This window comes from Megalops cyprinoides, chromosome 19, assembly GCF_013368585.1.
Source record: "Megalops cyprinoides isolate fMegCyp1 chromosome 19, fMegCyp1.pri, whole genome shotgun sequence".
Lineage (NCBI taxonomy): Eukaryota > Metazoa > Chordata > Actinopteri > Elopiformes > Megalopidae > Megalops > Megalops cyprinoides.
This window is the reverse complement of record NC_050601.1, coordinates 28315132-28342819: the sequence shown is the minus strand read 5'-3', so window position 1 is coordinate 28342819 and position 27688 is coordinate 28315132. Positions and strand designations below refer to the sequence as shown.

At 42.6% G+C, this 27688-nt stretch overlaps 1 protein-coding gene and 1 long non-coding RNA gene across 3 annotated transcripts; both read right to left on the bottom strand.

The window, feature by feature from the left end:
* Positions 1-371: 371 nt before the first annotated feature.
* Positions 372-2422, bottom strand: LOC118793976. 2 transcript variants are annotated; one of them, XR_005005717.1, is made up of 3 exons: positions 2358-2422; positions 1592-1714; positions 372-1421 (listed from the first exon to the last, which is right to left on the bottom strand). It is a non-coding gene; the product is annotated as an uncharacterized LOC118793976 (long non-coding RNA). The 2 variants fall into 2 exon arrangements; XR_005005718.1 differs by having other exon boundaries at positions 1592-1780; positions 2358-2393.
* Positions 2423-5744: 3322 nt separating this feature from the next.
* farsa (phenylalanyl-tRNA synthetase subunit alpha) lies at positions 5745-15158 on the bottom strand. The gene is made up of 13 exons (XM_036552075.1): positions 14945-15158; positions 14030-14167; positions 13297-13395; positions 13045-13163; positions 11066-11158; positions 9847-9975; positions 9520-9635; positions 9174-9258; positions 8688-8787; positions 7977-8145; positions 7646-7723; positions 7325-7439; positions 5745-6341 (listed from the first exon to the last, which is right to left on the bottom strand). The coding sequence occupies exons 1-13, from the start codon at positions 15089-15091 to the stop codon at positions 6236-6238; spliced, it is 1494 nt and encodes a 497-aa protein (XP_036407968.1). The 5' UTR covers positions 15092-15158; the 3' UTR covers positions 5745-6235.
* Between the last annotated feature and the right edge of the window lie 12530 nt (positions 15159-27688).

Genomic DNA, 27688 nt, shown 5'->3' with positions numbered 1-27688 from the left:
AATAAGTTATTTAAATAAAAATAAAAATAAACTAGTCTATTGGGATTTCTAATACCACTGAACAATCGCAGATAAATGGCGCCATCTGCTGTTGTTAATGTACAATGACATTAAAAAGTCAATTCAATTCAATTCAATTCAAGACCTTTATTGTCATTGTGCAAGCACAACGAAATTGCAATTTGAAAGTGTGTCAGCCTCCAACGGTGCATTTATGTTCAAGTCCTCACACATATTTACAAAAAAATAAGCAATATAAAATAACATCAAAAAAGGACAGAACCTAAACCAGTGCAAGATATAAAATATAAACAGTATAATGTATAAAAATACAATTAACAATAAAGTACAACTGACAAACAAGGGTGCAAAGGCGCCAGCAGCATAGGTGTAGTAGAGGTTCAGTGTAAATATTGCACTTATTCCAAGTAGTAAATAAATAATATAAATATAAATATTGCACGTGCTCCAATGATGCAGTACATTGGTCTTGTCAAACTGATGAGATATTTGAGTTCAGTGGTGTTACAGCTTTTGGGAAGAAGCTGTTTTTCAGTGTGTTTGTGTGTGTGCGGATTGTTCTGAAGCACCTGCCTGATGGAAGGAGCTTAAACAGATGATGTCCAGGGTGTGTAATGTCCTTTATGGTGTTCTTAGCCCTCCTCATGCAGTGAGTGCTGTGAAGATGTTCAAGTGACAGCAATTCTGTGCCAACAGTGTCTTGTGCCATTTTCACAGCACGCTGGAGGGCTTTTTTATCAGCTTTGGTGCAGCTGCTGTACCAGGCTGTCATGCAGTTTGTTACGATGCTCTCTGTGGTACATCTGTAAAAGTTTACAAGCAGCTTTTGGGGGAGGTTGGCTCTCCTTAGCCTCCTCAGAAAATAAAGGTGTTGTTGTGCCTTACCCACCACTGCTGAGGTGTTGTCAGCCCAGGAGAGGTCCTCTGAAAGGGTCACTCCCAGGAACTTGAAGCTGGGGACTCTCTCAGCCTCTGTGTTGATGTGGATAGGACTGTGTGTGGTCTTTTTGGTAGTCCTAAAGTCCAAGATAATCTCTTTGGTCTTTTTGATATTTAAGACCAGGTTATTATTGGTGCACCACTCTATCAGGTTCCAAACCCCCTCCCTGGATGCAGCTTCGTTGTGGTCCGTTATGAGCCCATGGCTGTTGTATCATCTGCAAACTTAACAATAGTGTTTGAGTTGTGGATGGGTTGGCAGTCATGCGTGAAAAGTGCATACACAGCCCTGGGGGACACCAGTGCTCAGGGTGAGAGCGGAGGATGTGTGCTTGTCCAGTCTGACGGTCCTGGGGCGGTTGTTGAGGAAGTCCAGTATCCAGTTGCATATGGAGAGAGTTAGTCCTAATGTGTGGAGTTTGTCGACCAGCTTGTTCGGTATGATGGTGTTTAACGCCGAGCTGTAGTCAACAAAAAGCATCCTGATGTGAGTGTGGCATAGCTAGCTGGTTGGACGCTCAATGCGCGGTTACCAGGCAACCAGCTACTCGGTTGGCGGTCAGGAAACACAATCAATTCCCTATTCCTATAAATAGGTTGTGGTAGCCAAAGAGAAAAGAGAACGTCTTACCTGTTTGGTTCCGGTTTTCCCCTGGGCACTCTGAATACATGTCCCGAGAAGGTAGGCTGGCGTCTTCATCCACTTGTCGTACTGCTTTTGGCAAATCTGACGAGACTTGTTCATTCTAGGTTCCTGTGGACAGACGGGCGCTGCTTGATTGAGATCGCTGTCATTATATTCCCAAGGTAAAGTGACAAACTAAATAAGATGTAAAATATCTGTAGTTGAGTGTTGGTTTCCCTGGCTCTTTACCCTCTTAATTCTTGCAATGATAGCTACATGAAGCATTCTACTCCGCATGTTATATATTGCACAAAGTGGGGAGAACCTGCTAAGAAAAGATTACATCGAGATACAACTCGTTTTAACTGCTTTTCCTATTTTTATTTTTAGGATGGCTGGCTGCTGTTTTGCCTGAGTGTTTTAGCTAGTTAGCTTTTATCAATTGTTGCCTAGCGCATATCGTGTCACCAGACCCACGGACTTGCCTAGCAAGCAAGCCCTCTTCCCAGTAGCTAGCAAGCGACGGGTTGTTTACATTCTGTGTGGTGTCGGGTATCGATAATCTTAGCTTATTGGACAAACCAACTGTAGAGTTGGGGCTCGGCCTCCGTTTTGTTTTAAAATTGTTTTCTTTTTGGTTGAGTGTGTGCGCGGTGTGAGACTCCGTGTCGGTGGAGACGGGTGACCGCGCGCTTCGGAAGGGGATCTTTTGTTCACTTAAGTGTGGGTGTGCGTGTGCAGACATTGAGTCACCTGAGGTTGTTTCACTTACTTGTACTTCACCATTTTGCAGTGTGTGAGTGTCGGCTACGGTCACGTGTGCTTGGTTGGTCCCTTTCCGGTAAGTCACTGACTCTCCCCGGTAGCTCTCTCACCCGCAGGCATTACAGCCGTACCTCCCCTACTGGCGTGGAGGAGGAGCAACTATTTTTTATTGATAAAATCTGTGTTTTTTTGTGTGTGTTTTAATACTTGTGTTTGCTTTTGCTGTAATAAACAATATTTTTTTTATGGGATTCACGTCTCTGGTTGCTTCATTAAATTGAAGGGGCCTGTGTATGAAACCAACGTGTTACCACAAAGGGGTAGAGAATTAATTCTTTGGGTGCAACTCCCAAGGTGGCGTAGTTTGCATAGTAGCTCCTGCTACATGAGAAAGAGCTGTATTGAGAGCCACACAGATGGCGTCCTCAGTCGATCTGTTTGACCGGTAGGCAAACTGGTGTTGGTCTAGATCAGCTCGGACAGTGTCTTTGATGTGTGTAAGAACCAGTTGTTCGAAACATTTTGAAATGACAGGGGTGAGAGCAACCGGCCGATAGTCATTGGGACAAGTTACCGTAGGTTTTTTGGGAACAGGCATGATGGTGGTGGATTTGAGGCATGCAGGGACTGTACATGTGGATAGAGAGAGGTTGAAAATGTGTGTAAATACCTCTGCTAGCTGGTCAGCACAGACCTGGGGTACACACCCTTGAACACCATCAGGCCCAGCTGCTTTCCGTGTGTTGATGCTGTGGAGGACTCACCGCACCTTGTGAGTGTGCAGAACAAGAGTCTGTGGGTCTCCCGACAGTTTGAAACTGACTGGAGGTTGGTTATTGTCTTTGTCAAACCGAGCAAAGAAGTTTTCGAGCTCCTCCACTAGGTTGGTAGTGTTGTTAGCTGGTGTATGCTGTGTTTTATTTTCCCTTTTGTAATATGTAATGGACTGGATGCCTTGCCACATTCTCCGTGGGTTGGAGTTATTGTTGAAGTCCTCCTCTATCCGTAGTTTGTAGGTATATTTTGCAGATCTGATGCCTCTCTTAAGGTTCACTCTGGCGACACTGTAGGCTGAGGTATCTCCTGATTTAAAGGCCGAGTCTCTTGCCCTGAGCAGCCGTTTGACTTCGCTGTTCATCCATGGTTTCTCATTTGGGTACACTCGGATCCTTTTGCTAACAGTAACATTGTCCATGCAATAGTGAAGTGTACACCTCCAGATCTGTCTGAAGGACAAATACTGTATATTCCATTCTGTGTGTTTAAAACAGTCCTGGACTTGAAAGATAGCTCCCTCAGGCCAAGCTTTAACTGTCCTGCTGGTCGGCTTAACGCTGTTTGTAAGAGCTTTGCGTGCTGGGACAAGAAACAATGAGAGGTGGTCTGACTGTCCAAGGTGGGGGTGGGGTATGGCCCTGTAAGCGTCCTTTATGTTAGAATAAACATGATCTAAGGTCTTTTTCCCCCTGGTTGTGCATTTGACGTGTTGGTAGAATCTGGGAAGAACATTCCTGAAGTCCCCAGCAATGATAAAAACTCCATCAGGGTCTGTGTTCTGTTGTTTACTGATGGCATCATACATGTGTCCAAGCGCTAGCTTAGCATTAGCCTGTGGTGGTATGTATACTGCCATGGCAACAACAATTGTATATTCCCTGGGCAAGTGAAATGGTCGACACTTAAGCATGTGATATTCCAAGTCCGGAGAGTTTGAGTTTATCGATTATGGTCATGTTCATGCACCATGTTTCATTTATGTAAACACAAAGTCAGCCACCTGATTTCTTACCATCTGTTAGCACGAAGAAGCGAGCGGTCTGCTAGCTCAACTACAGTATCCGGAATGTTTCAGCCACGTCTCCATAAAAATCAGAAAACGGCAGTCCTTTATGGTTCTCTGTGTGGCAATGCACAGTCTTGTCAGTTTTGTTGGCGAGTGATCTTGCATTCATGAGAAAAACACTAGGGAGAGGGGTTTTGTATGGAGCGGCTCTTAGCCAGGCTAGCAAACCAGCTCACTTATCCCACTTCTGTTTCCTCTCCTTGCGCCATCTGCGTCGCCTCCCCCCAGCGACAGGGATCCACATTAGTCCCGGTGGTCTGAGAATCTCCTGCGGTATTGTTTTTGAGTTGAAAGTGTGTTCTGTGCAGTCGTACCAATCTGTAAAAGTTCTTGGCGGCTGTACTGAATGTTCGCCCTCATTTCTTTGACTAGCGAGATGATAATAGTCAATATTAATAGCAAGAAAAGGCACTGGTAAGAACCGCTGCGTCTGTGCATGCTGCCATCTTAGAGCTACACCCCACTTTTCAGATGTAATTTCTGAAGTAGAAAAAAATCCTGTCTTACATGCAGGCCAATATGGAAAGTGGAAAGTATCCAAGTGTTTCTTCAACACTATTTAGTGTATTAGTTGTGGCAGTAGGTCAAAAGGTTCAGGAGATGTGTTTATTTTAAGTGCTACAAACTGATTGTATCTTAGCAGCCATGCCATTTGAACATTGAACTGTGTTCATTTCTCAGTTAAAACCTGATATGTAATGATGTAATGTTCTACAGAAAATTGGTGGCAATATCTGCTTTTCTTTGTGTGGTTTGTACCTTGTGATGTCCATTGGAACAAACTGTCATTAAAATCTAAATACATACACACATGGGTGTTTAAACCTGTTTTTCAGTATGGCACCCTAAAGTGGCCAAATATCACTAAACTTGGTGTGTGCCACCCAGGCCTCATGGTAAGCATGTGCACAGAGTTTTATGCCAATGAACCAAAGCATTGCAGAGATATAGCCACTCTTCCTTTATGGCGCCTTCACAGGCGAATTTGTGGGTACACTGCAGCCACATTGTTCAACCTGGCAACTATCCTTTAACAACTCTTAAAGACAATGGTGCAAAGAGGTAATACACAAAACCTCATAGTGTCCTAACTCTAGGAGGAGATGGTTAAATGTGTTTTTGACAAAAGCAAAGATGGATGAAACACAAAGTGGCTGACGTGGAGGTTTGATAAGTTCCCAGTTAGGATCCTTAACTTTGATTAAGCACAAGAAATTTAGTTGAGGGGATTTAGTAATGGGGATTGAAATGATTTTTTTTAGTGGTATAGTGCCCCCAAGTGGCCATGAAACTTGGTGGGGTCTCGCCCTTCGCTACACACTGCAATTAGTCTGAATTCGTAACACTAGTGAACTTGGAGAGTGCAGTGTAGGAGGTATAGGCATGACTGAATGACCCAGAGCAGAGCTAAAATTTGAATGCATGTATGTGCTGAAGGAATGTCTGAAAAAATGCCAGGTTCTCAGAATTCAATCTTCCCTTTGCCTCTGTTGGTTTGCATTAAGAGTTTCCGACACACAAGGTTCATGAGTAAGAATCCTTTACTGGCATTCCAAGTTGCACCACAGTGCAGTGACATGAGACATCTTATATGTGATTCCTAACAGGGGCAGGAGGAAAATGAACATTTTCACCAGCTGAAGTAATGCACAGTAACAGACTGTTATTTTAGTTATTTATAGCATGTGCATACAGTATTTGTTTGTAATCATAAAAAATAAATGTACTTCAGCAATACACAATGCATTTTTAGCAGACGAATGGATGTACTGAATACATGACTATCCTGCCATTGTACTGTGATCAGGTAGAGTGTACAGTGTGGGGAGATGGCATTTCTGCAGAACAGATTCACTTGGCTGCCCATCACATCTCTCTCTGGGTTCCAAAAACTCAAAACATTGCATCACAATGCCAAGCCTCACCATGAATAGAATAAATAAGAAAATGCTTAGTGCGTTTCCACTGAAACTAGGGGAAGAACAGGGGTTCTAAGGTGACAGGGCCGGGAAGGGGACTGCTCAATGAAACGCCTGACAGGATTACAAGTCTAGTCGACACACAGGGCTGTCATAGACCATCTGCAGGTTGACTTTGTGTCCCACCAGTTCCCGGATGTTATTGATTCCATACTTGATCATGGTGGGTCTGAAAGAGAGGAGGAGGGATCATTACTATTGCACTAGTTGTATAGCAGACACCTTTATACAGAGTGACACAGTTTACCTGTTATCTTTCATGTTACCTATTCATATAGCAAGACATTTACTGAAGCTAGTTGGGTTCTGTATCTTGCCCTGCTCCTTACCACTATACCACACTACTGTTCCTTACCACTACACCATATTGCTGCCCTACTCCTTACTGCTACACCACACTACTACTCTACGCCTTACCATGGCAACACACTGCTCCTCCTTACCACTACACCACACTGCTGCTTTACTACTACACCATACTCCTGCCAGAGGAGTAAATTATCAGCCAAAGCAAAATCAGAACTTCAACTTGTGCCTGAGATCATCAAGGACATAAAAGCAGTGCTGAGTTTGGGATCAGTGAGAGGCCAGGCCTGGCCCCACTGCACCCAACAGTGGTAATAATAGGAGCGCACAAGCTGTCATGCCTTTTCATGTGAAATTCACACATTTACCAGCTCTGCCTTCCACCCATTTCCCCATAGTTTTACACTTCTGTGTGGCTATTCAAATTGAGTTTGATAGCAACCATAATCCCTTCCGCTTCTCCTTACCCCCTTAACAAAACCCACAAGAGCTGCAAGTGGAAAGCAAACAAAAACCACAGAGCTGCCCTATGAAAAACAGTAACAAGTGGAAAACAATTCAAAGTGCCACCTGCTGGACGAATAATGCGTTCACAGGTAAGCAGAGCAATAACAGTAAAGTCTTTTTTAAAACCACAAGAGTCATGTGATTCTAGCTAATACTCAGCTTGCCAATCAAAAACTATAACAGAGCATAATAGACTGTTTATGGACTAAAACACCAGTGTACATGTACTTTTTAGCAGAAGATGTCCTATTGCAAGGTTGCAACATACTGAAAGCAAGAAAAAGAAAGTGTGTGTGTGCGTGTGTTTGTATGCCTGTGTGTGTGTGTGTACTGACTCACCTCTCCAGTGATAGTCCCCAGGCTATGACAGACACTCCCTCTGGAAGCCCCATGGGCAGCAGCATCTCAGGCCTGAAAACACCAGAATTTCCCACTTCCACCCACTTCCCAAGCCCTGAGAGAGTGAGAACTCAGTGAGTAATGTGCATATTCATAACATTCACTTGGAAAATGAATATTTTAATGTCACTGGACCTACAGTATAACATGCTCATATTCACTGGCTTCTAAATTCCATACTACTGTAAAGTAATACAACCAACCCACTTTGGTCGGATGACATTTAATTGCAGAGAGTGCACAAACATTGAAAACTTTTACCTTCATGATAGCTGAAGACTTCCATGCTGGGCTCAGTGTAAGGGTTGAAAGCAGGTTTAAAACGCAATTTGGTGATTCCTGGGAACAGTGTCTCAAATTATAAATGTTTTTCTGTGCAAAGACCTATTTTTATGCCCCCCCAACACAGAACTATCCCTTAAAAGATTCTATTTAAGCCTCATGGGCATATTTGATAAAAATGATAATGAAACTTAAAAATCTTGTGACACACGTTCAGTTTTTAACAGATTAGAATTTTAAAGGTTTTTGACAGGAGAGCATCAGTCTCAGATATGAATTTGGGCTAGGTCAGCAGAATGGATTTTCTTACCCAGTTTGGTGAAGAACTGGTGTAGAACTCCCATGAGGTCACCTAGGGTGAGCCCATAGTCGGCCACCACCCCCTCAATCTGGTGAAATTCGGCCAAGTGTGTGGCATCCAGAGTTTCATTTCGGAATACTCTGTCTATGGAGAAATATTTGACAGGCATAAACTTCTCCTAAGAAAAAAAAGGAAGAGGCAGTTACAAGGATTACCCTTTTACAGCTTTAAAACTGTGTGTGCATTTGTGCGTGGGTGTATACATCTGTGTGTGTGTGTGTGAATGCGTATGTGCACATTTTTGTATGTTTCTGTGCATGGGTGTGTGTATTCATGTGTGTATGCCTCTGACTGTATGCGTGTGTGTGAATTCATGCGTGTGTGTGTGTGTGTGTGTGTGTGTGTGCCTCACACAGCCATACATGTATATAGGCAGTACAGCATGCGGGCGCTGACAGCAGCGGTGTGTGTGTGTGCCTGTGATACCTGCTGTGCCAGCCAGTACAGCATGCGGGCGCTGACAGCAGTGGTGTGTGTTTGTGCGTGTGATACCTGCTGTGCCAGCCAGTACAGCATGCGGGCGCTGACAGCAGTGGTGTGTGTGTGTGTGTGTGTGTGTGTGTGTGTGTGTGTGTGTGTGTGTGTGTGATACCTGCTGTGCCAGACGGTACAGCATGCGGGCACTGACAGCAGTGGTATGTGTGTGTGTGCGTGTGATACCTGCTGTGCCAGCCGGTACAGCATGCGGGCGCTGACAGCAGTGGTGTGTGTGCGGAGGATGTTTTTCTGTGCCTCCTCCAGTTTCCAATCATATTTATATCTGTAGGCACAACAGAAGATATGAGAATACATGAGCAACTGCTGTCTAACTGGATAAGAAATAAGATAAGATGGAGCTTTATTGTCACTGTTCAGGACAACGAAATTACAGTTGCTATCCCATGTTAGCGTTATGACAACACATGACAAGAATTCAAAAACAACAAGAATATATACAAAATGTGTGAGTATATAAAATATAAGTGTATGCAACATAAATAAATAATAAATAATAAAGCATCTGTGCATTACAAGGAACAGTCAGCAGCGTATGTAGAAATGTCTACACACCTGAAGTTCTGGTATGGTACCTTTGTTACTATAATCTACCACAACCAAGAACAGCGCACCCTGTAGGGCTGAGGATGGTGGGAGTGAGAGACGTACCCCTGAGAGCCGTACCCCCCCTCTGAGTGGACCTTCTTCACTCTTTCTAGGTAATCCTGTGGGAACTCGTGTGCCATTGCTGGATCTGAGAGATCAAACGAGTCAGGTTATACAGGTGTGTTTTTATACCGACACACAAAGCCAGGTTAAACAGGTGGGTTTTTACACCAACACACAAAGCATATCTTCATATTTTCAAGCCAATCTTCACACCAGTGTTTTCCATTAATTCTGTCATCCAGTCAACACATGCACTGAAAGGCAAGCACACACACCAAGCACAAATGCATGTGCACACGCATATGCAGACAGACAGCCACACACACACACGCACACGCACACTTACCGGAGAGGAAGAAGGTGTCGTGCTGGTCCCGAGCTGGGTGTTGCTGGGGTTGGAACAGGGAGTCAAAGTTCCAGAAGGAGCTCTCAATGAAGTTATTTGTTGGCATCTCTGTGAATCTACACAAAACACACACACCAGTTACTATGTACTGCAGTCTACAGGAACAAACACATGCACACCAAGCAGTATGCGCACATACGTACACACACACACACACCGATTCTTACACACACACACACACAACATGCACAGACAAATGCACACAAACCTGTGCACACCTGGAGAGGCTGATACGAGAACCTAACTGGCTTGCTGACAGCCACTCACCCCATCTCCAAGAAGATCTGACGGAACTGCGTGCGCACCTTCATCAGGGGGTGCAGGTGGCCACAGTCTGGTGCCACACCCATCGCATCAAAATTATAGGGCTTGAACTTCTTGCCACGCCAACTTCCGCTGAGTCAGCAGAGAGAGAAACGCAGGTGAGGGGAAACAGTAGAACTTAGATCCGGGCGACAGTATGGCATAGTGATTAAGGAGCAGGACTCGTGACTGAAAGGTTGCCGGTTTGATTCCTCACAGGGGCACTGCTGCTATACCCTTGGGCAAGGTACTTACCGCACAATTGCTTCAGTAAATATCCAGCTACAGTATATAAATGGATAACAAGTAAAAATTTGTAACTGATGTAAGTCGCTTAATTGGCATTATTGGCATTTTGGCTAATGTAATGTGATGTAACGTAATGTAGATCCACAGCAGTACTGTGCTGGGCCCTGGCTGCCAATCTCAAAAAGACAGAAGAAACAACCTTAATCTTTAAAGCTACTAATTAATTATAAATATTTAGGACAAGGCAAAAAGGGCTTTATGTGCCATAAAAACAAGCCACCCGATCTGATATAACAATACAGATCTGTCTCAAAGAACTGGAATCACAGGACCAGCTGTAATGTATGGCAGTATGGGTTCTGCTTACACAATATAATTTAGCAAAACTGGATAAATGCTGAAAGCTTCGCCAATAAATAGAACCCTGCAGAATTCTGTAAAATTATTCTATAGCTGTAGAAAGAATCCCCAAATAGGGCATGCAAGCCAGAATTAGGGCCAATTTCTACCACATTCTACTAAATTTTACAATTCCCCACTTCAAAGCCCTGCATTCCCAATAGACGAACATCTAGAGGATTCTCTTCAGCCAGCTGGTCCTGAGGCTAACTGAATTAATGTCTGAAAGACAGGTCATCACTTCTCAAAAAATCTGATCCAATCATATTATAACAAAACAAAACTAACTTTCATCCATCCATCACTTTGGAAAGAAATCACAAAAACCCCAAATAAATCTGAAAGCTATTTGGCCTAAACAGAATGTACACTGTGGCTGATTCAAAAAAACTGAGGAAAACACTGACAAAGTCAACAAAACAAGTCCTGCGTGGCCCTGCATTATGCAGGCGTCACAGAGTAGGCCTCTCCCTTACAGCAAAGATGGAGTTTAGGCTTCATGCTACAGGTCCACAGTAGCAAAGGAGGCACTCACGTTGCGATCATCTCCGGGGTCAGCTCTGTCTCCTGCTTGACAATGGTGGTGCTGAACGCGTCGGCCTTCGTGATCCAGTAGGACTTCATCGTCCTGAAATGCACCAAGCAACAGTTAATCACTCCTCACCTCCTGTCACCTCTCCACCATCTTCCATCACCAAACCATACTCTGTGCATAAAAGGAAAACTTACCCCAACACAAAACGTCCACATTTTCAGTATAAAAAATTATACAACAATGACATGAGTGAGCACCCGTTCACATAGTAACAGGGAGTGCTGCATGGGGCAAATATTTCAAATCCGTAAGTGAAGGCTCTGCTGCTTTACATATGTTTAATCTTTCCTGAAAATTAGTACAGGCTAAAAAGGACCTTGGGGGAGTGTTTAGTCTGACATACCACACAAGAACAAATTAAGCCCACATTCTACCCATGGCAATGTGCTTTATGTCCTACACTTTGAGGGACAGTAATTTTGTGACCTGATCTTGTGACAAAACACTGCGGGTAGACTAAATGAGCCAACTGACCCTAAAACACTGACATGTAAAAGCTTGGTGCCTCTAGCCAAACACTTTCCCTGGGTTTGGTTATCTAGGATCCTGACCCCCAGGGGACAGCCAGGGGATGATGTATATAGTGAGGGTGTTTTATTGGGAATGGGTCTGGCTCAGAACCCAGGCCTGTTCATAACCTGCTCAGTGTCTAATGCTGCTATGCTGGAATGCTGCTCCCCTGTGATGTCTCACTGAGTGCCAGTACAGCCACAAACAGCCTGTTGGACCCCCACCACACACAACATAGCTGAACACACAGGCCTGCCTCACTACCACTGATCCCAACTACTGCATCCCACTAACCTCCTTCATTCCTATCTGATCCTGCTCAAACACTCTCCATAAGCATGCAGATGCCCTGAGACTCCTTGTGCCATAATTAAATCAGGAGTATACATAATATAAGATGTATTTTCATGCATGACAGTATATAAAGCTGTCAAAAACATGCAGCTTAATTCTTTTGAGTGAAAATATATTTTTTCACTGCCCATTTTCTGCTGTCCTGAGGACCTTAAGAGTACACACATAAAAAATCCCTTATTCCCTTTCTTTCGAAGGTGTTATTAGATATCTACACTAAACGCATATTGTGTGGCAAGCAAACTGCAGAATGAGAATAGCTCTAAACTGAATTGCCAGATCTACAACCTCAGACAGAAGATGGTGGCAGTGTCATTGGAGAAAAGGCACTACTCTAGTGATGTCAACCAAACAACTCACAGGTGCCTTACAAATCACAGGATGCCTGAGAGCAGAAAAGCAAGGAAGCCCTGGCCAGCCTGCTCACCCCTATTATCAGTGGAATAAAGCCAATACATTGCGCTGTTGTGAGCTTCTGGTCATTGATGGTTGATGACATGGCTGGGCTCTAACCTGAGCTGTGAGGTTCAGCTGGTGCCCACGAGAGATGCCTTAATCACCGAGCTATTCGGAAGCCCAGAGGTATGTGACTTTTATCTGTGCTGCCTACATGCCAGATAATATAAAACATTTATAGCCAAGAAAGATTCACCACCATCATCATCATAAAACTGTGCTCATGCCTGCTTCTGGATTCACACCTTTATTTACACACCTGTCTTTGGGCTTTGAAGCATTCTGCACAGTGAAACATTCTGCACTGTGAAGCATTCTACAGAGCTTCCTGAACCCCTGATAAGAGAATCGCCAGACCACCTAGCATGAACATGATATGCCGCTGTTATGTGCCGGTGGGAATCAGTATTGCAAGCATGAAGGACAAAGCTATGCATCTGCCACTGCTGCCTACGCTATAGTGACATCCCATAACATTTTGCTGAAGAGTAGTACAGTTCAGAAAGTTGGCTTTTATACTGTATTTAAAACAGAAGCATTCAGAAAGCTGGTCTTTACACTGTATTTACAAAAGGAGAGTTCAGAAAGCTGGCTCTTACACTTCTGTCAGCAGCTTTCGCTTCTTCAGCTCGTTCTTCTCTTTCTCCACCAGCTGGGAGGCTCCACCCAGTTTCACCAGCAGCAACTTCTCCCTAACAGTGTCCTCAACGTTCTCCACCTGGTTTCAACAAACACATGTATGCACACAATCACACAGTTTTAATCAGTAAGGCTTCACTCAATAACTTCACTCATTTTCCATAAATGCAGGTGAGCACCAACCCAACTCCAAAACACACACACACACTCACCATCCTGAAGACCCGAGGACCCCCCTTGTGGCTTTTATCCAAACGGATCCACTTGTTGGACATTGCCTTGCTGAAGCCCACCTTCCCGCTGGGCAGCTTCTGCAGAGATCAACAGGGATACAGTATGTCATCAGAGTGCAGTCATGCATATTTTACCTTTATCTGCACCAAAAAACTAAACATCCCACTCAGCCATACCCCAACACAATCCTCATTTATCCAGTAAAACAATGCTGAGAAACTGTGTTCCACTTGTCACAGATGCCATAGCCACCCAGGGGTATCTACATTGCAGTCATCGAGCAGATGCTCTTAACCAGAGAAGCTTATGTAGGTTACAATTTTACCCATTTATACAGCTGTATATTTTTCCTGAGGCAACTGGGGGTTAAGTACCTTTCCCAAGGACACAGCAGCAGTGCCGCAGCGGGGAAGCCAACCAGCAGCCATTTGGTTATGAGCCCTACTCCTTACCACTATGCCACGCTGCTGCTATGAAGCACTGCTTTGGGTGGCCCCATAACCCTCTTCAACATTCACCACTCTGTTCTTCTGCCTGCCCCCCTACACACCCACATACATAGCAAAATCTCCTGGGGAGCTAAGAGCTGTGGTTCATATATGTGGTGGAAAACACCTGCAGTGCCAGGGGATAACAGGAGAATATGGAATGAAATCATGTGCCAAACCGTGCATGTCTCCTTCCCTCCTGCATTTCCTCTCATCCTCTCACCATGAGTTCACTCTGGGGCAGTCCCTCCTCTGGTATTGCATTGAAGACCTGCGCCTCGTGGCTGCCCTGCTCCGCTATCTCTGCCCCCTCCGCTGTCAGCTCCCAGCGCTTGGAAGAGCACTGCTCTGCTGAAATCACCTGTAGAGGAAAGGCACATTGTAATTAAGGACACTTTCTCAGCCATACAAGTGAGCATGGATTGGTTGTGATGGGTGATTTAACAGCAAACATATCAAAGTCAGAAACCAGAAAAATTTCAGGCAGTCAAATGGTCACCTGCGTCTGAACAGGTCGCACTGTAACAGCATCTGAATAAATGAAGCGCCGTTTGTACTGCTGGGCCGCTCCTCTAACGTTAGATGTTTAGTCACTTCATGAAATCAGGGAGAACAAAATCCCCTTTAAAACCACCAAAACGCAAGAAGCTGGCTAACTACTGTATATCATCTGTAGGATACCGTGAATAAACACCTCATCTATTAAATGTGTCGACATCAACTCCGCACATGAATAGATTAGTAATTTAAGACATTTCCTCGTTATCGGTAAAGACTCCGCTGCCTTTAAAACCAATGTTTTATTTCAAATAGGTAGTTCGCAAATTATACATTTTAAACCTGTTATTGCTGAATTTCAAAGTCTGGATAATTCTCATTAATAATTACGAGGCACTTAACGTATTTTTAGTGAGGGACATGTCAGCGTGCCAGGTAGGTAGCTATCCCGCGATCTAGCAACCTTACAAATAACGTGCTGGATAGATATCTAATCTATTTATAGATTGTTAGACTAGCTATACTGGCCCACTGCTTTGCGACTAATTCACACTGCGTTACGCTCCTCTTGCATCATTTCATGTCGCCCATTGAATGTCTACTCAGCCGCAAGAACCTTCTATCGCAACAGAAAACGTACATCGCCCAAAGCCTGCAAACTCTTCACAGCCCCGACGATGACTTGGTGATCGACGCCAAGGACAGCTGCCACATCTTGGCTGTCCACACCACCGTCCACGTTCTCCACACGTTTGAGAAGAGACTCCAAAAGCCCAGTATCAGCCATTCCTCAGTCGCTTCGTTCCTCGCACTATACTTCCGCTCGGGAGGAGGACCGGAAGTGACGACAAATATAACGTAGCTGTATTGGCCCAAAAGAGAAGGAAAATATGCGAATTAGCCTTTTCACCTCGCGGTCATAACGTTACCTCGATCTCGCATCTCACAGTCATCTGGGTGACGTTTCCTAGCTAGCTCTCTTAGCTCGCTAAACACGGATTAAATATTAGCTAATTAAGTGTCCACCAGCTGGCTAACAGTTTGTGTACCCTGTATGTGTTAGTCTGATGATCATTCTTGTTGAAATGTCCATTCATAGGTTAATCGTGTGTCGATACTGTTATCTAGCTAGCTGCTAGCTACCTCGTTTTCGCATCTGACAATCATCTCGCATGACAGTCATCAGCTGGGTAGCTAGCTAGCTAGCTAGCTTTTTTAAAATCGCTAAACACGGTTGAAATATGAATGAAGGTACGTAGGTAGCTAAGACCACTCTTAAACGCTCTGGTAACGCTAAAAAACTGAGTAGAAAGTAGATTTGTAGTGTCGAGTGTCCACTAGCTGGCTTAACTAGATTCATTTACCCACCCAAGCCTCGTTTTGGAATCAATATGGCGACGCAGGTGAAAAAGGCGAATAGTATCGAGAATTTAGTAAGGTAAATGTTTGAAGTTGTTTTCGAATGTTGAATAACGCATCGTATTGTGTGACATGGTTCCACTACAAAAGAAATTAAATGTATTTTGTTCCAGTAGAAACTAGTTTGAAAAAACTGACTTTCATATTCATCGTTTGACAGACGCGTCCATAGCGATATGATTTCAGCTTACAAAGTATTATTTCAGCTTACAAAGTTTCATGAAAAATTGTGCAAGCTGGACGCTATTAACCATATTCGTGCATGTGTCAGTGCCACAGTGCGTACTGGTTTTAACACGTAAGTGCAACACAATTTCGCCATTGTGTTTTACGCAATAGCTGTACTTTTATTATCTACCTATTGCTATTATAAATGGGAAGGATATTCGTTGAACACAGATTTTTTCAGTCTCAGGTTAACATGTGCCTGATCTGCACAAAAATATCAAACAACTAATCAGCCCAAACCAATATGAGATGAATATCAATTTACATTTCATATGAGTCTTTATTTTATTTATGAATTTTGCATGTGTGCATATGTACTATCATGATCAAGCAACCTCCCCTGGTCCACCTCACCTGTATAAGGAACATGAAAGAGTTTGGGGGGTGAGGGTGCCACCCTCCACCTGCCTCTACTCAGATGCCAGGTGACAGCTCTGCCTTTCTCATCACTACTTAAATCCCTGTAGTGATCTCAGAATCTCTGTAAAGCTGCTTTGTCACAGAACCAAAGGTTCCTGTGACTTGCTGAACTAATGTAGGTTCCACTAATGTGTGACAGCCATGCCAGCAAGCAGGGCTTGACGGTGCAAGTCAGTGTTTCTCTAAACTTGTCCAGAGGACTGATTATATATTTTGCAGTCATGACACAAAACCCTTTAAGCATATACAAATGCCAAGTTACTCACGTGTCTCTGCAAGACAGTAACAACACTTGCAAAATGTCTGTCATTAAAAGTAGGGTGGCAGTGTAGCACAGTGGTTAAGGAGCAGGACTCATAACCGAGAGGTGGCCAGTTCGATTCCCTGCTGAGGCCCTGCTGTTGTACCCTTGGGCAAGGCACTTAACCCCCAATTGCCTCAGTAAATATCCAGCTGTATAAATGAGTTACACTGTAACTGATGTAAGTCGCTTTGGGTAAGAGTGTCTGCTGAATGCCAGTAATATAAAGTATCAATATCATAATGAAGCCATTACATTAAACAAACTGTACCACATTCCTTCACACACACTGAACAAGCATTATCATAAACCAAACCCACCATTTCCTAATTTTTCATGTAACATGGTCCTGTATTATATTTTCTTACCATCTGAAGAGAATGAGGTCTTTTGATCTTTGTGTGTGACATTTTATATAACACTTTGTTACAAGATGAGCTTTTGATTAATTAGATTGCCTGCTGTAGTCTAATTAACTGAGTTGTTAATTGTTAGTACACATTGTTAATATACATTTCTACATTTAAACCCCTCTAAAATCTTGATGGCAGAAATGTGCTTGAGTGTGTGCGCTCTGACAAGAACAGGTCAGGGTCTTTACCCTGCTCTTCTGCCCACATGGCATTTCAGTCTGGTAACACCACATGGCACTGAACTTCCTCCACTTTGCCCCCCAGCCTCTCCTGCGCAGCAAGGCGGTTGCACTGAGAGCTTTGTACAGAGCAGCTGTGTCACGATAGGCCATCTGCATTCTGGTTGCTCTCCCTCTTCCTGTGTTGAATGGTGAACTAAAACTCTTGCAACTGCTAAATCCGTCAAGCCATGTAGCCCTCGGGTCCCTGAAAGGAGAGCAACCAGTGTAAAGAGGCATGGTCAGTGCAGATGAGAAAGGGGAAACCACAGAGATGGTGCTGGGAGTGGCGGACAGACTCTGCAACTGCCAGCAGCTCCTGTCAAGTCATGCAATAATTGCACTCTGGCTTGCTGAAAGCCCCGCTATAATAGGCCACACTTCAAGTCCCCTCTGGTGTCTCCTGCAGGAGGATTGCTTCCAGCCCCCCCCACATTACTCATGTTCATATCCAGAATGAATGGTCTCCTCGGCTCAGGCAGCACCAGCATGGGTGTATTGCAAAGGCTTCTTTGAAGTTATAGAATTCTTGTTGTTATTTGGGACCCCTCTGGAAATCTTGTCCTTTATTAGTCAGCTGGTTGAGGGGAGCCACCACTATGGTGAAACCAGGGAAAAACTTTCTGTAGTAGGAAGCAAGTCCGTGGAAGGCTCTGAGCTGGCACAGGCTGCAAGGCACCTACCACTCAAGGATTGCTGATATCTTCTTGTCCTCTAACTATTCCTTATGCACTTACCTGATGGTCCAAAAATGTGAATTCAAATGACGCTTGTCTGGATGTAACCTCAGCTCTGCCTGTCTTATTGTGGTCATTACCAGGTCTAGTTAGGGTGACTAGGTGTCCCGCTTTGCGTTGTACTCCACAGCATTTTGATCCTTTGTCCAGCATCCCCCGTACTGAGATAATGTCCGACATTTTCATTGGTCATTTGGTTTTTAATTGTCAGAAATAGGAACACATGGATGTGTTCTTTTACCCACATGAGCCGCTTATGCTGTTGTGGCATAGTTTCTACTCTATTTAATAGCGCTACGTAAAAAGCAGCAACCTGGCTCATACAAATGCAACATAGCCAAGCTTTTCTAAAAGCCTGGCTTTCATCCAATGGCTGAGAAGAGAACAGTGAAGGCAATCATCAAGAGGCTGTGATGGCCATCAATAAAACTGTGCAGACGTGGGGCTGGTGAACTCCTCTGCTACGTCACAAAAACCAAACTTACACAAACTTTGCAGATATGAAGGTAAAAGATACTAGGTGACATCATGGCCACAAAGAAAAGAAAATGTTCTTTTAGTAAAGAATGGGCTGCGACATATTCCTGGGTGAGGCCGGTGGACAGGGATTCCCAAAAAGTGTTCTGCAGTCTTTGTCAAAACAGTTTTTCCATTTCACATGGAGGCGAATATGATGTGAAGCGACACAGCACATGTGAGTCTCACAAGAAAAGGGTACTACAAAAAGAAACATCCAAATCTATGGATTCGTTTCTACTGAATCCCAAAGAAGATAGCCTGCTAGATAAGATCACTGCAGCTGAAGCAACTAGCATGTATCACACTGTGCAGCACGCCCATTCATACAGGTCAGCCGACTGTGGTAGAAACCTAGCCCCGCTCATTTTTCCAGACTCTGAGATTGCAAAGAAAATGTCATGTGGTCGCACAAAAGCAGCATCCATAGTTACAGATGTGCTTGCACCTTCCTCTGTGAAGAATTGTTTAAGGGAATTAAGAACACCGATGGTTCAGCTCTCAGGTGATAAAAACGCACACATGCCATTTTTTTCCGTGGCTTCAGATGCTTCCGGTCACAGCAATACAAAATTTTTCTCACTGTCAGTGAGAAATTATGGTACACCAGAGTTGGGATTGAAAAGCAAGCTGCTTGACTTTTATGAGGATAGCAACGAGTGATCTGCTTCCATACACCGCCAGATAACGAACAAGCTAAAAGAAAATGACCTACGACTGGCCATGATTTCTGCATACACTGCCTATAACACAAGTGTAAATTATGGCAAATACAATTCTTTTTTCCAGAAGCTATAAGCAGATAACAGTGGCATTATAAAGGCAAACTGTATGGCTCACATAGTGCACAACTGTGCAAAATATGCTGGAGACAGGCTGGACACGGTCCACAAGATTTTCAGTCACTTCTCATCCTCCTCAAAACGCACAGAAGAATTGAAAGCAGTGTTTGCATTTGTGAAAGAAGATTATCAGGCTGTACTGAGACACATACTGTACCTGCAAGATGGCTAAGTATATGGCCTGCTGTCGAAAGGCTACATGATAACTGACCTACAATCAAGACCTATTTTTTTGTCACTGGGAGAGGAACATTGCCCAAAGTTACTATGGCAGCTATTTAAAAAGGATAAAGACAGCAAGGGGCAACCTCTTAAGTTACAGGCCTACCTGTCCTTCCTCCATAATGGACTGAAGATATTCCATGAGGTTGTTCTGCTGTTGGAGGGAGAGGACAGGACTATCTGTGAGCTATAGGAAATTATCTCCACTCTCAGGACAAAGCTTCAGCAGCGACAGGTGGATTTCATTTTGGAGTAGAGACCAGTGCTCTCCTCCAACAGTTTCCAGACCAAAAAACAGCAGCAATCAAACATGATTTTTCCAATTTCTATACGTCTGCACTCAGCTAACTTGAAAAATGGTATGACTTCTCAGACAACAACTATCACAAGAATGTTGCAATCTTGGGACAGAAGAGGGAGTTCACATTCTCCCTTCTCTGTGATGTGGTGGAGATCCTCCAGATAAGGGGTAAAGTGGACATGGATGAACTGTATGAAGAATATCATGTTACTTTGCCACATCAGCAGGAAATTGTAAAGAGAACAGCTCCTGTTGTGGAGAAGTGGTAAACCTTGCTCCAAGACACAAATACACCACATGTGACTATAATTGCATCCTTTCTCTTCAGTATCCCCGTTACCAATGCGTTTTTGGAGAGAGTGTTTTCCCTGATGACGGCGGCATGGACTGACCAACGAGACCAGTGCTCTGTGGATCTTATCAAGAGTGAAATTCAAGTCAAGAACAACTTTGGATACAGCTGTAAAGAGTTCTACAGCAACTGCACTGAAGTAGAAGGCCCTACTGGAAGCTGCACGGTCAAACAAAAAGTACAAATTCAAGAAGAACAACTAAGATGAGATGAATATTCTTTGTTTAGAACATAGAATTCTGTGGTCCTCCAGTGTGGTGCTAGATTTTAATATTTGGTTGGTGTGGTGCTATTCTTGTGTTTCAGCCAAGTGCTCTCTGTGGTGCTGTAAGAGAATAGATTGTGTCGGCCTGCTGCTAATTGTGGTGATGGCAAAAATTGAAAAGTTATTTTTTATTTTGATTTTTTATCCCTTCTATTTACATTTTTTTTTACATTTATTCATTTAGCAGACGCTTTTATCCAAAGCGACTTACATAGGTTACAGTTCTTACAATGTTATCCATTTATACAGCCGGATATTTACTGAGGCAATCGTGGGTTAAGTACCTTGCCCAAGGGTACAGCAGCAGTGTCCCAACGGGGATTGAACCGGCAACCTTTCGGTTACAAGTCCTGCTCCTTAACCACTATGCTACACTGCCGCTTCTGCTACACTTCTGACCATGCTATTCATCCAGTAGAGATTTTGGGTTGATATAAAGATAAAACAAATCTTTAATATATATATATTAATATATTATTTTATTTTGTGCCTTATTTATGTTGTAGTTGGATATGATCAGGAGTATAACTTGAAAGACTTGAGCTGCCTTTGATTGGCCTGTAATGGCCAATGCATGTTGGATGTCTATCAATAAAGACATGTTATGTTGCAAAATTAGTGTGCCTCTGGGATGACAGACAGCACTGTGCTCATCGCTGTAGCCTGTATCTTTTATGGCCTGTATCTTATCTAACTGGTGTGCTGTGGAATCGACTAGAGGACAAAGTATAGGTGTTTACAATCCTGAAAAGCAGAATGTTTCTTATTTGGTTAGATAGACATTATATCAAAGTTTGAGGTTACCTCTCAGCGTTGGTAACATGTCCCACATGTCCCACACAAACTTACTACTCGTCCTACATTTGGTCTGTCTGCATCTGGTCACCCTAGGTCTAGCGTGTCGAGTGCTGACGAAAAAAAAATACTGTTCTCGGTTTAGCATCTGGCGCCAGTGCTACTTGCCAATAGCCACTGCGTGGCGATACAGTACCATTTCACCCAGAGCCGTGTATAGAGAGAGTTTGGACAACTCCAACATAGGGCGCCATTTTGTAACCTTAAGTCCGAAGGTTCTACAGTGCGTTCCTATGTACTAACATGCTATACCAAAGTAAAACGCTGTTTTCGCCACTAACAGGATCATAAATGTTATAAGTGTCGTACAAGAAGGACAGTGTCCCGAAAAAATACCCCCGTGCCTGTGTACCCCAACAACTGCAAAGAAACCGTAAAACAACTAGTGGTAGTAAGTCGTAGAAGCAGTCAGTGTTTACCTTTCTCTTCTTCCGTTCCCTCACGTAATCTTGTAGGCTAACAGTGGTGTTCGTAGAAGTTCATTGCAAGGGATTAAAGTCACTCAAAACACAAAAGAAACAATATAATAATAATAATAATAATAGGGCTGTCAATGTTAACGCGTTCACGCTCGATCGCGATTAATCTGGAAATTTTAATGCGTTAATTTTTTTTAACGCAAATTAATCATATTATGAAGTTTGACCGCAACTTCCTTCCGTAGTTCCAGCGCGGATATTTACCTGTCTGAATTACTGAAAGGCGTGGCAAACGCAGATGTGCTGGACGGCAAATTTCGTTTTAACCCTTTCGCATGTAACTTATTTGTTACATGTTATGTTATGTGTTATGTAGCGCGCGTTGGTTCGTAATGTTTTCATTTGCGTTACTAAGTTTCTCATTGATTTCAGTTAGCATTTGCTATATTTTTAGAGTTATATCGCTGTTTCCTCAAAGGTAAAATTAGCTAGAATTTCTCCAATCTAGTGTTCTAATCGCACCAGTTTTAGCATGTGCGCTAAGCGGCTAATCACACCAGTGTGACCGTACGCGCGAAAGGGTTAAGTCAGCTAACGAGCTAAATTAAGTTAACCAAAAGAGGGAAATTTTTAATTTCGGTAAACTGGTTAGCTGAATCAAACCGCTTTTCTCCAAGTAATACGTGGTTTCTCCAGCATCAGCTACCGCTTGCTTCTTAAAATTAAATGCTTCGCGTACTTTGGCCGATGAGTTAGGTAAGATAAACTAGCAGGCCGTTATCAAAGACAACGTTAGATTAGCTAATTTAGCATCCCGGTGATATCTTGGGTGCTCGCTACCATTTTTTTTGTATATTTATGAGTGATGCAAACGCATCTAATTAGACAGATATAACTGTATGTGTGTTAACACAGTCATTCACACGCTGAAGTGTCTAAAGGTCTTTACACATACGGCGCGATTTGTCGTTACGATTTTTTCACGCGACAGTATATTTTTTCGAACGTCTATCCTGTAAATGAACACTTTCACATCAAAGACGAATGTTCGTGTGCGAAAAAGCGACGTTTAGTTTTTTCGCAACAGGCTCGATTTTCCAGCGTTTCGTCCGCGACAGGAACGCATTCAACCAATCAGGGCGTACGTTGTGGAAACGTCACACTGCTACAGGCATGGCGGAATCGCTCATTCATTTAGTGTCTCAAAACGCAGCGCTGTTTGATAAAGGAAACAAAAATTATAAAGATAACGAATTTAAAGACAATGTCTGGAAAATAATAGGAGAGGGGCTCGGCCATGAAAATGGTGGGTGTACAGTCCATGGTCCGTAGCCTACTTTGTGATGTGAAGCTTGCTAGCCAGTCTCAGTAACTGCTTTTCCCTGAAGAGAGTGTGACACCTGCGTGAAGTTGGCACCCCAAGTATTTAAAAAGTTCGAAATGGTATTATTGTTCGTTTGTGCTACGTTTGTGCCGTAAAAAATCTTCGTTTGTGCTGCTACGGTTTTTTAGATATAAACATTGCATTTTTAGGCGATGACGTCACCCAGCACCCCAACCTTCTCCGAATTGCCCCTAAATGGTCACGTTAGTTTCTGCTACGTTGCTGGTTTGTGCCATGATAATTTTCGTTCGTGCGGTCATGCTTTGGGTAAACACTGTACTTCATGGCAAAAATTCTGTGACAACTTCCAGAACGCTGCTTTCTCCATAACGAAAAAAGTGGCTTCTACTGTGCAACGTTTTGCTGGTTGGTGCCCTGAAAAAACTTACATTACATTATTTCCTGATGGGCCTATGTGAGATACAGGATATTTCATGTCATGTAATATTTAATATGTTTAATAAACATAAGCCATACATGTGTGGTCCTGCAGGTATACAGGTAATCTTGAATGTCTATGACACCATCCCATTTCATTTTTTTCGTGTACTGTATTTTAACTGCTCTATTTGAGTGTAGAACGCACGAGACCACCTGTGGGTATTTAAACTGCGGGAACGCGCTGTGTTCTTTAGTTGGCAGTTGACATGAACTAAAGTAAAAAAAAAATCAGCCGACCCACAAATATTTGTTCATTCATTCTTTCAGGTGGGTAGATATCACAATAACCACTCGTACATTGTATTATTGGCGTACGTCGTCTGGGTAGTGAAACTGTTACTGTCACGTAGCTCGTTGTTAGTACTATATCAGTCTATAGCAGAATCGTTAAAATGTTACCGATATGCGTATGGTAGCTTGCTAGCCACTAGCTTGCCATTTACGTTGTCAAACCTGGGATCACAACGAGTAGGAGTGAGTCAGATGTAACGTTTGCCTGGCTCCACGGATACCAGTTCAATGACAATAATCCAATAACAGACTGTTTTTATGTTATATGCTGTGTAGTTTGATTATTTATGTTTCCCGTAACTGTAATAGAATGTTAACAGTTTAGCCAGGAGATCGAACGGCTGACGAGCCGCTTTAGTTTATCGTTGCCAAGGCAACCGGGCAGCTCACTGGCTGTGAGACGTCACACATAAACAGAGAGCATGCCTGAGATAATGAAGCCTAGCTGGGGTGTGACTGAGAATAAATGGGAATACAGTGACTATTTCACACTTGCAATGACTTGTACAAATTGTAGATAATCTAATGTTACAGAATAATAAATTTACTTTTATATAGAATTGGTAATTTTCCAATAGCCTACTGTCATATAGAACTGTATTTCATTCAACAACGTTAATTACCTTGACGGCTACTATGTAACTAACGTTAAATAGCTAATTAGCAAATGCAACTCAGGCCTTGTAAGTAATTAGCTGGCTTAATAGCTACAAGTGCTTGTCATTTTTAAGTGTAGGATATTTCCAAATAGCGCTGCAACGTAAGTTTACTGGGATCCCATGTAATGTTATTGCTCTTGGCATTGAAGCGCTCTGTGTAGGTGTTACGCATATGGAGTGCATAAGCCTATGCATCACATTTGTAGCGTACTATGTCTACATTAACAACAAATAAAAATATGACATCGCTGACTAGACCTACAAGTATATTAAAATGTTTGGGCTGGGTTAGTTCAAAACTTGTAAAACGAAGTTATTCGCTTCGGATATAAGCGTGGCTCTTTTTTCCTTAGTGCTTTTTTTAGTTTTAGCAAATGATATATACTTAGGCTATTATACGCGTTAAAATGTGGGGTTCTATTACCTTTTGCGGCTGCACGATTGTTTTGAATTAAATAAATCAGTACTAGTCTAATTGTTATCCATTTACTAATTAAATCCAGTGGTTTTATTTGTTAAAATATTTACTTAAAATAATGTAATTATTTTATTCTGTTTTTAAACAGCAAAAAGGGATGCTGCCATGAGAAGGAGGCAGCAAACAAAATGATTGAAAGCTTAAAAGAAGAGTTGATGGTTAAAAGGAAGCGCATTTCTGATCAACAAGTAAGCATTACCATGCTATTACCTTTTTTGAAATTTGAATTTTAGGTAGCAAAAATGCAATTGTAAATCTGTTCAATGAGTTATATGGATAGATTGTATGCTGGCTACATGATGAATAGTTTAGTGGAGTTGCTTGGTGTGTGAGCTTAGTTGAAACTACTACAGTACTGTACATTTGTGTTGTACTTTTACAGTTACTCTGAATCTGAGGAAGAGGAGGACTCGAGAAGGAAGTTGGAGCAGAAGGTAAAAAGGCTTAGAGAGGAAAATAAAAGGCTGAAGGAACAAGTTGTCAGTAATTATGAGGAAATCCTCAATGCCCACAAAGGTAGTTTCTCCAGGAAAGAAATGTTTCATGATGTAAAACTTCAGTGTGCCCAAACATATTACAGTTATGAGCGTTCATGCCCTTATTGTTAAAATCATAAGGCTGCTTCTCATTATGAATGTGATTGTCTAGCTCATTGCATGGCAAATATAATTCCTTTTTCTTTTTCACCTTTACTTTCTTATACAAGGTGTCCGTGGAGTCTTAAAAAGTCTAAAATTTAATAATCTCAAATTTAAGGCCTTAAGTCTAAAATATGTACGTTCATTTCATTACGCTTCTTCCTTTGCCTACATAGCCTATGAGACCCACGTGGAACTGATAACTGGTAGCCAGCAAACAGCCCAGTTAGAATTTATCGATGCACTCTGCCTGCCCGGGAAAGATTTCGGCTACTGAACCAGACTGGCTATCTTGTAAGTTTGTGACATTATTGAAAAGTATGGGAAAGTGTAAATTTAATAACTCCTGGCTCGAAATTGACGAATTCAGTGGCTGGTTACAACCAGTTCTAAAGAATCCCTTTGAAGCCTACTGTTCATTTTGTAAAAAGACACTGAAGTTAGGCACGCTTGGTATTAGAGCGCTGGCATCACAACGCGAGAGCAGAGTGATACCAGGCTGCTCTCAAAAGTCTCAAGGGAACGCACGTTATTACACAGTTTTGTTCGATGAATTTGGGGTCGCCACCATCGCCAGGTCCCAGTTCAACACACTCTCCGTGACCCAAGTGCGACCAGATCCGCACTGCAACTCTGTCAAGCGACATCTGGACGGCGTTGGGATCAACTCTCACGTTGACGCAGAGGTGCTTTGGGTTCTACACACAGTGACAAAGCATCAGTCATACAACAGCAATGACGCTGTAACCTGGATGATCTAATCACATTAATTCATCAGTGTTTTTTTTTTTTTCATGTTCTCTGACTGGGGGTTCACTAATTTCCTTAACCCGGCCTAACACAAAACCAATTGAACAAATTCAAATCCAATCTCTGGATTCTTGCACTGCAGTAGCAGTTCTCATCTGGCTTCTCTGATGTTGCCTTTGAGAGTAAGGACCAAAGTCTTTCAGAATCAAAGAAAAGCTTAGTGTGCTTAAAGTCTCCAAAGTATTATAAACACATTTATAAATGTTCATACAGTTCCTACTGCATTATAAACTGTTGTGAGTGCATTCAAAAAGTGTTATACTATAAGCCCTATACAACTTGTGTGGAGTTACATATGGCTCCATAAAGAGTATCGGGTGAATAAACAGCATTTGACAAATTTGCTCTTGATCTTTTATGATTTGATCTGTGAATGGCAATAAATTTTGTTACTTTGAAAGTAATTCTGGGACTCCAATCTTACTTTCTCGTACCTCATGTAAGTCTTAAATACCTTACCTCCATAATGGTCTTAAAAATGTCTTAAAAGTCTTAAATTTAACTTTAACTTGAAACCTGCAGAAACCCTGTTATAAAGACTTTCCATCAAGTGTATCAGATAATCCTTCTGCATCTCTGTCTTTGAGCATTGTGCCAGGGAATCTTAAAGACCAGGTATGTTTCTAATACACAGAATGCTGTGGTATCAACTAAAAGCTGTTATAGCAGATAAACATACCCCATATGAACGATGGTACAGTAGGCTATATAAACGCAATCTATTGTTTGTTATTACTGTCATTGAAGTTGTTGTTTAATGATGCAGTATATGTTATTTAGATTAGTCCATCACATGTTTAATGAATTAGAAACTTTTCTCTGAGCATATCTGAAAGGACAACATCGACAGTTTGGCAAATAACACAAATATTTCACTTGTTTTGACATGTAATAAATGCATTTATTCATCTTTATAGTGAATCATGTCATTCTGAAGAATTTACCAGCGCTGAATTCCTCCCCAGCAGTTCGTAATGGCAGCTGTGGCGCTGAGTCGAACAGCCTCCAAAACGTATGACATACCTTTTTTAAAAACAACTGCAAACCTCCAGTGCTGCGACACATACCTTCGGTTTTTGTAATGTATATCTGTGACCCGATAATTGTTTGAGGCATGTGTCACTGCACTGCGCCTGTTTCTTCTGGGAACAATATTGTAAATGTTCGCCTTGTTA

What these genes read in the sequence shown, in the direction of transcription:
- farsa (XM_036552075.1), bottom strand. Translation starts at nt 15,091, where the DNA reads ATGGCTGATACTGGGCTTTTGGAGTCTCTTCTCAAACGTGTGGAGAAC. An exon ending in AGTCTTCAGCTATCATGAAG is followed by an intron (nt 7,440 to 7,645) that starts GTAAAAGTTTTC and finishes TCACTCTCTCAG; the next exon opens with GGCTTGGGAAGTGGGTGGAA. An exon ending in TGGGGACTATCACTGGAGAG is followed by an intron (nt 6,342 to 7,324) that starts GTGAGTCAGTAC and finishes CCTCTCTTTCAG; the next exon opens with ACCCACCATGATCAAGTATG.